Source organism: Gossypium hirsutum, chromosome A10 (genome assembly GCF_007990345.1).
Source record: "Gossypium hirsutum isolate 1008001.06 chromosome A10, Gossypium_hirsutum_v2.1, whole genome shotgun sequence".
Taxonomy (NCBI): Eukaryota; Viridiplantae; Streptophyta; class Magnoliopsida; order Malvales; family Malvaceae; genus Gossypium; species Gossypium hirsutum.
This window is the reverse complement of record NC_053433.1, coordinates 12,038,356-12,046,918: the sequence shown is the minus strand read 5'-3', so window position 1 is coordinate 12,046,918 and position 8,563 is coordinate 12,038,356. Positions and strand designations below refer to the sequence as shown.

General features: G+C 31.8%; 1 protein-coding gene and 1 long non-coding RNA gene across 2 annotated transcripts; one reads left to right on the top strand and one right to left on the bottom strand.

Moving 5' to 3' along the window:
• Window positions 1–2,170: 2,170 nt before the first annotated feature.
• On the bottom strand, window positions 2,171–4,997 carry LOC121208205 (peptide deformylase 1A, chloroplastic/mitochondrial). The gene is made up of 4 exons (XM_041078735.1): window positions 4,361–4,997; window positions 3,033–3,122; window positions 2,851–2,918; window positions 2,171–2,611 (listed from the first exon to the last, which is right to left on the bottom strand). Exons 1-4 carry the CDS (start codon window positions 4,754–4,756, stop codon window positions 2,371–2,373), a joined length of 795 nt encoding a protein of 264 aa, XP_040934669.1. The 5' UTR covers window positions 4,757–4,997; the 3' UTR covers window positions 2,171–2,370.
• A 1,839-nt stretch (window positions 4,998–6,836) lies between these two features.
• LOC121208203 (uncharacterized) lies at window positions 6,837–8,209 on the top strand. Its single transcript, XR_005903148.1, has 2 exons — window positions 6,837–7,572; window positions 7,885–8,209. It is a non-coding gene; the product is annotated as an uncharacterized lncRNA (long non-coding RNA).
• Window positions 8,210–8,563: the final 354 nt, after the last annotated feature.

Below are 8,563 nucleotides of genomic sequence, written 5' to 3'. Positions count from 1 at the left end.
AATTAAGATCCACTAATTTTCCCTGAAACTAGACTCATATATATTCTTACCATAAAATTTTCAGAATTTTTGGTTTAGCCAATAAATACAGTTTATTCTTTAAAGTTACCCCTGTTCTGTTGTCTAACAGTTCTGACCCTTCTTTACTAAAAATTAATTATCTCCTCGTACATAATTTGAATGGTATTCAAGTTTATTTCTGTTGAAAATAGACTCATTCAAGATTCTAAACATATAAATTTAAGCCCCTAATTATTTCTATCCAATTTTTGATGATTTTCCAAAGTCAGAATAGGGGAACCCAAATTCATTATATTTCATGATTTAAAAATCCATTACTTACACCGTTTCTTCTATAAGAAACTAGACTCAATAAGCTTTAATCTCATATTTTATTCATCCTATAATTATATTTCTACAATTTTTGGTGATTTTTCAAAGTTAGACTACTGCTGCTGTCCATAACTGTTTTAGTGCAAGATATTAATTACCATGTTATAACACCCTTATTTTCTTTTTCTACAACATTTCTCATCACTTTCTCTTATTTTCTATTCACTAACATATCAAGAACATAGGACCTTATGTAAGAAAACTCTACTATAACATTATTTCCATGCTTTGTTAATAATAACAAACTTAAAAACATATTGAAATCTTGATGTACTTACCTTTTCTTATTGACTTTAATCTTTAACTTGATTTTTCTCACTCCTCCAACTTCTATTTCTTGAATCCAACTTGATATTCTTGCTCCCCATCATCTCCTTGCTATCTTTCTCTCTTGATGGCTATGGAAATTCTTTCAATTTTTAGGTGAAAATAATGAATTTTTGGAGGAAGGACTAAATTGTAAAAAAAGGAAAACTTTCTTTCTTCTTCTTCTTCTCACGTTAGTTGCATGAGAATGGCGATCATCCTCCCCTTTCTTTCCTTACATATATATATTAAATAAAATAATAATAAAATAATAAAATATCATTTAAAAATCAATTTAAAGTATTAATAAACTAATATTTATTTATTTAATTTATCTAAAATATCTCCAACATCATCATTGTCTCTAGATTTCTCTCTCTTTCAATTGATCATTTTGCCCTTTGTGATCTTTTAAAATTCCAATTTTGAGTCATCACTTAATTTGGTAAAATTACAATTTAGTCCCTCATAATTCTTCACCTATTCAATTTGGTCCTAATTCATCAATTTTCCTTGGTTTCTAGATCATTCCACCCTTAAAATATTTGCACTATTAGTCCTTCAACTTTTCATATTTACACTTTAATCCTTCAAATTTTGAGTATTTACTCTTGGGCCACAAAACTTTTCTCACTTTTACAATTTAATCCTTTCTTGAATCAAGATGTCATAATATACTTCCCAATATTGACATAACTCAAAATTTCCCTTTTTGTCACTTTATTTTCTTATTTTACTATATGACGGATAATATTTTACTATAAAAATTTTCGGGGTATTACAGCAATAGTTCAGTAACAAACTCTTTTCTCTTCCCTTCGATCTCCTTTTGATTTACACCACCGAAAATTCCTAAGCTTGTGACAATTGTAATACTCCACCGTGGCTCTGTCAAGACTTTGTTTGCCTCGTTCCCTTCCACGTCTTCATCTTCCATTACCTCAATCCTTTCTTCCAAATTGATCTCCGTGAGAAATCTTTAAAGCATGTTTTTCCTCAACATGAAAGCTTATGTGTTGTTCATGCACAAGCAAATTGCTTTGCAGCTCAGTGGTTAACATGCTTATATCCTTAGACTCCTTTATGGAGCACACAACATGATCAAACTTAAGAGTCATGGAACACAATCTTTTCAACATCTCCTTTGTTTTCACCATTTGCTTTTATCTTGTTAAGAATGGTAAGAGTTTGAGCATTGTACTCATTCGCAGTTTTTTTGTCTTCATGTGAAGTACCTCAAACGCTTTGTGAAGAGCTTACAGATATGCACACTCACGTGAAGTACCTTCATGGTATTTTTACTATTACATATACTCTTGTGTAGCCATTTACTACCAATATAAGACATTGTTTTATTTGCCATTTTCACTATGATTTTGGTTGATCATGAATAAAATTTCGCACTTCAAAATCTTATTTCAATTTTATGCTTCCTTTACCTTATTTTTCTAACATGGAAAACACAAACCAATTGTTTTCAAAGACGAGAAATGAATAGACTATGCTTTCCATTCAAAGGACTCCTAAAACATGACTTCCATTGCTATAGTATCAACTTGAATAAGAAGGTGTTACCAAACACCAAATCTATTACTCTGCAGCCTCATATAAACTAGGTGTTATGCCTTCCTTGCTTGTGCATTCTTGGACAGGCTTTGCGTTAAAAATGAGTTAACGGGCACCAAGCTTCGGACACCCCTCAGCAAGTGGCAGATCCAGATTTTGAACAGTTCTGAATGTTCTTGGAACCATCTTATCTACATACAGTGTTCCATCCAAATGATCACACTCATGCTGCAGTATACGTGCTTGCCACCCAGAGGCATCTACTTTGATAGGCTGGCCATCGTGACCGAAACCTGTGACTTCAACATCAAGATGTCGCTCCACAACTGCTCTGAATCCATCAACACTGTAAAATGGCAGTAAGGTAACAACATGAGACTTCAATCCCAGATGATATAAAGCTGCCTAAGCATCACATTGACTAAAACCATCGGCTACTCTTTTATGTGCTGCACAATTGGTTAAGTTCTTTTACCAGATGCAACTACTAGTAAACACTATTCTGAGATCTAGCATTCGAAAGTTTCGGTACGAGAGGAGTTGAAAGCAGCAAAGAATTGTGGGGATTCATGATTACCATCTTACCTCAAACAACCTTCAAAAAATAGTGCACTCCTATTGCTTCTCTTTTTAAGCTTTGGATTTATTATGACCTGACTCAAAACAACTAATAAGTCTTAATAGTAAAGTGAACAAATTCTGGGATTAGTAAGACTATAAATGTCAATTCATTTCGAGTTTCTCGATTCCAACATATATTAACATACCAGAAGATCGAAAGGGCGTCTATCCTGCGCTTTAATCTCTTCCTTGGGCGCATAACTAATGTATTCTGTTGTATCCTCTAATACTATGATCTGCAAAATATTTAACACAACATTAGCATCATAAAGTATATGCTGCGTTCATTTTTAAGATGTATTGATTAGGTATATGTTAAATTTTAAGCCATAACATATAATAGCATATATTCCATTAAAAAGACTCCTTTCAGTGGGTGCTTTCCATCTCCTAAAACGTACTTCATTGTCATAAGCCACTCATAGAAAACAATTTTGTGATTAATTAGAAAAATGGTAAGATGCAACATTATTCATTCTATATAAATAATAATTATTATTTCTATTAACCGCACAGAATTAAAATAACAATATGTGCTGATTGAATCTTAACTCAATTGATATTAACATTATTGTCAATGTAGAAGAACGTGAGTTCAAACACTCGAAAAGTTTAGTCTTCATGGACAGTAAAAAGGATAGGGGGAAATTTTGATCATACAGTCATCCTTTTCTATCATGGCCCCATTTGCCTGTCCAAATTTTACTTGTTATAAAGAGATGACTTTTATACACCTATAATAGTATGCTGTTAATAGAAAGATAATAATTGTAAGCTTAAAAGTGAGATTTAAATTAAAAAAAGAAAAGAAAAGAAAATGAAAATGAGAATGAGAATCAAATTAACAAAATTAAAAGGCATATAATGTGCATGTATTATTACTTTTATGCATATTTTATTTTACATTTTTTCTCATGATTACTTATAAAGTTTATAAATCTAACAAGTTTAATCAACCAATATGTGTTATCAAATTAAATTAATTAACTTATCATGAGTTACTTAATTTAAGTTATCAATTTATAAGGTTACTATGTTTCGAAGTCATAGTAAACAGTTTATTGAATTGATATATTTATTTTCACTCATTTGATAAAATATGATTAAATAGATTTTTTCAAGTGAAATTTAATCATTTTATTATAATAATATTTTAATTAAAATCATATTTATTTAATAAATGATAATTAATAAGCTTATTTATAATAATGTTGTTGTTATAAATGAAAAGCTGTGCTATAGAGAGCATTGATTGTAGTAAGAAAAAATTATAACATACATAAGGAGGGTTTTGGTTGAAATGTTTGTTTTATCAGATTTATATAAATCTAAAAAACAAAGTAATATTTGGGTTAAAATGTGGCATAAGTTGATAATTTTTAAAAAGAAAATAAAAAAAGTAGCCAATGAGTATTTACTAAATGGTAAAATAAAACTAATAAAAATCCAGAAATGGAAAGTTTCGAAAACTAACTCGCAGAGGGATTCCAATTTGAGGGGCAGCAAGACCTACACCTGGAGCCATCCTCATTACCCGAACCATATCAGCAATTATATTCTGTATCCGCTCCGACCCAATTTCGCCCGGGTCAACCTCCTTGGCCGGTTCATGCAAAACCGGGTCACCCGCTTTAACTATCTCAGGCAAGCTCGTTTTCTTCCTTTCTCCGAGACCCAGAAACCAACCCGCTTTGCTAACAACCGAGGAAGAGAGAGGCCTTCGGGACGTGAAGAGTGGACCCGGGTCTGAAAATGCGGGTCCGGAAACGGTAAATCGGGTGGAAAGATATAGAGAGGCTAATCTGGTATGGTTGAAGCTGAAAGTGACCGGTGGTAGAAGACGGAACGAGAATTTGTGAAGGAGTTCCATGGTGGGCAGTGGGTTTAAGACGAGTTTCCTTGAAGTTGAAGATTAGTGGCCGAATTGGTCACCTTTTTGCGCATTATTATTGGGTTATACGATTGGGCCCTTGATTTGAGTTTGTTTCGGTCTCCATTTAACCTTTAATTGAAGAGAAAAGTGAAGATGTTTTTTCTTAATTTAAATATGATGTAAATAAGGTGACACCTTCACATTTGATTATTGACTCTCTTGGGATTCGAGAGAGGATAATTTTGATAAAACTATTATCGAAACTTTTATATTAAAAATTAGATTATTTTTTTTCTTTATTCAAAAATAGTAAATTAGTTTATACACTTAGATTAAAAAATATATTGGTCATTTTGTTAAAAATCCTATTAATTTCTACTTAAAAGTAACTGATGAAATAAGTAGACAACGACATATAGCATGTCATTGTATCTCATATTGACGTGACATTTATCAAGTCATAAAATATTTAAAAATTTAAAAATCTTAAATACAACTAATTTTTATTACTTATTTAAAAAATCATGTTCAAAATAAAAAAAAAGTTGTTTAAATTATTCATGTGATTTTTCAAATGATTATTAGAATTATTAAAAATTATAAAATATTTAAATTAATAAAAAAAGTTAAAACTTAATCTTAATTTAATAAATGACCAAAATTAAAATAACCCTCTCCAAACCACAGATTCAAAATAATAGAATCTATAACTTTTCGGTCAACAATATTTATATTCCCCGTCATTTACTTTAACCATATTCCCTTAAAAGTTTGTTGTTTTCTTGTTCAAAATTATATCATATTTTTTCATAGACAAGATGCAGGGCAAACAACTGTTTTGTCGAAACCATTTTTCTGGAAAACGGGGATCGGCTTTGGTTTTGAAAATGAAAACGAATATTGGAGTCGCCACTAATCTTTTTTATTTAGGTGTGATCAGATCACCTTATAATTTGATTGTTTTAAAATATTTTGCTTTAGTAAAATAATGATTTTAGTCTACGAAAATCGAGAAGACGGATTCGGGAGTTGATTACGTACGAGGAAGGATGAGCACCCTCTTAACGCCCAAAATTGGTACCAAATTGATTAATTAATGTCTTAATGTCAAAAATTGAAATTTTGAAAAGATTTTAAAATACGATCCCTTGTTATGAATATTTGGATAACTCGAAGTGTATATTAAGATTCTCTTGTTTCAAAGAAATAAAATACCACATCCAGCACGTAAGACACGACATTTCAAGCCTTCGATACCAAAATCATCTCATGATTTCCAAAACTGATGCATTGAAGTTTTAAAAAGGATATTCAGTTGTTCGGTCAAGCGATAAATCGAAACCTAGCACGTAAGGCACGATTTTCTCGATATTTCTAAACACAAAATACTACCTTTATTAAAGAATCCTTTTTTATGAATTTGAGCAAGATTAGTGTTTCATTTAAAATGATGCACACAATTTGTTCAAATATGCCTAAAACATAAATTTGCATTTAATAAGCAATGATGCAACACGGATTTAAAATGAACTAATAAAACGTAAAACTTATGATAATAATAGAAATAACAATAATATGCATAGTAGTTTCATGATAAAAAGATAATAGCAATAATAGTAATAATAATAATAGTGAAGCATTATATACACGAGTATCACGTATGATATATTTTTTAAAAAAAATATATAAAAAGGGAATAAGTAAATTAGTGAAATAATAATGATAGAAAATGACAAAGCAATGAACACATACAATTGGAATTTCTAAGTATAAAAGGGGGGTGTAAATAAATAAATGAATGGCTGATGATGGAATAATAATGGATAATAATAATAAATAATCATATAAAATAAAATGAACTTCGAAACTTGCAAAAATATGTATGCATAAAGGAATAAATAAGTGATAAAATAAACCATAGTGACTAATAATAATAAAGAATACTAAAAATGTTGAATGAAGGAACGAGAAGGAAAAAATAAATAAATGAATAAATAAAAAAATCAAAGTAAATGATAAATAAAAATGATAAATATTAAATTAATAACCTGATAATATTAGCAAAGAAGGGTTAAATTGAAATCAAAATGGGAAATCGGGCGAATAGAAACAAGGGAGAGGACCGATTTACAAAGTGCGGATAACAAAGAAGACCGATTGGGAAATAATCCCATCCTCCAAAACGCACCATTTCATCATGGGCTAAAATGAAACAAAAACAAAATCATAAGGGAAAAATTTTAAAAAAAACGAAGATAGTATAGGACCTCATTGAGACAAACCTCAAGAGCGGAAGGACTGAGGGCGCAAATATACCCTCAGTCCAAAACATACGGATCCTAGGCCGTTCATGGGTCGGGTCGCGGGTCATTTCACTGAAACGGCGCCGTTTTATATTTTAAAGGCCCAAATGAAAGGTGCCGTTTCACTGAGGCTATTCAAATCACTTTTCTAAAAAAAAAATTATTTTTGCTTCTCAAACAACAAAAATACAAAGGGGCTCTCAACTCTCTCCCCTCCCCAAAGCTCCGGCCATCAAATCCGGCGAGATCCACGGTGGCCACCGGTCACCGGCAATGAGCTCCGCCGTGCCTGGTGGCCAGAAATCGCAAAAGAGGCCTCCTTTTAACCCTTTCGGCTCTCCAAAGCTCAAAGCCAAGCCTAAAATTTCCTAAACCCTCGCGAAAAAGTCTCAAAAGTCAGAAAACCTTTCGAGTTTCAGCCTCCTCCGCCGTGGCTTTAACCGGATCCCCAAGGATCTGTCTGCTTTTGGGCCAGAAGCAAACGCCGACTCAGTCGACACCAAACAACAGGTAAATAAAAACCTTCCCCCTTTTCTCGTATTTGTGCAATAAATTCAAAATAAAATAAAAAATAACAAAGAATGAACAAATGAATCACCTTCAAGTATTTTTGATTTCTTTGTATTCGTTTGCTATATTTTTTTTTTGCGTAAAAAAGGTTACATCGAAATTCTTATGGCTATATAGCCGAATACATGTGATTTTATCTTTTCTTGTTATTTGGCTTATCTCTCTTTTGCTGTTTCTTGCTTTGTTTCTGCTCTATTTTCGCCTTTTTGCTCTGTTGTCTTGCTTTGTTTCTTTTTTTGTTTTCTTTTGCAGGTGCACAATGGGTCAACGGGGTCGTAGGTGGCCGTTTTGGTGCAATGTTGCAGGCAAAGCCGAACCTTGGGCGGTGTGCATGCCGAGGACGCACATGGAGGGGGTACGACGCGAAGGTGATTCAGAAACCTTAGGGTTTCTGAATTGTTTAAGGCCATTGGGCCTTTTGGGCCTGTATTTTGCTTGGGCTTTGTAATGAAATGGATTGTTATTATTTTTTATTTTTTTATTTTGGTTTCTGGTTTATGGACCCGGGCTAAATTGGGCCTCTACATGTTTAAAGCAAAAACTTCTCGCTTTCATTAAATTTTACATTATTTTTCTAGTTATTTGTCATTTCGATTTCTTTATATTTATAATAATTCCTTATAATATTTATTAAGTATTTAAATATATTGTAACTCGAGAATAGAGGCAGATTTAGGGGTTGGCAGGTGCCCGACCCCCCTAAAATGTAAAATTGTTATTTAGGCCATTAAATTTTTAAAAAATTTTAAACTAGTAAAGGTAAAATTGCACTTTGACCCCTCTAAAATTATAAAAATTTGATTTAATCCTTTAAAAATTATAAAGATATAGACTATAAAAATTTAAAATCTCATTCGCCCCTAAAAATTTGTTCTGGCTTCACCCCTGCTCGAGGATGATAATTAATTTGCAATTCTAATTGTAATAGGCC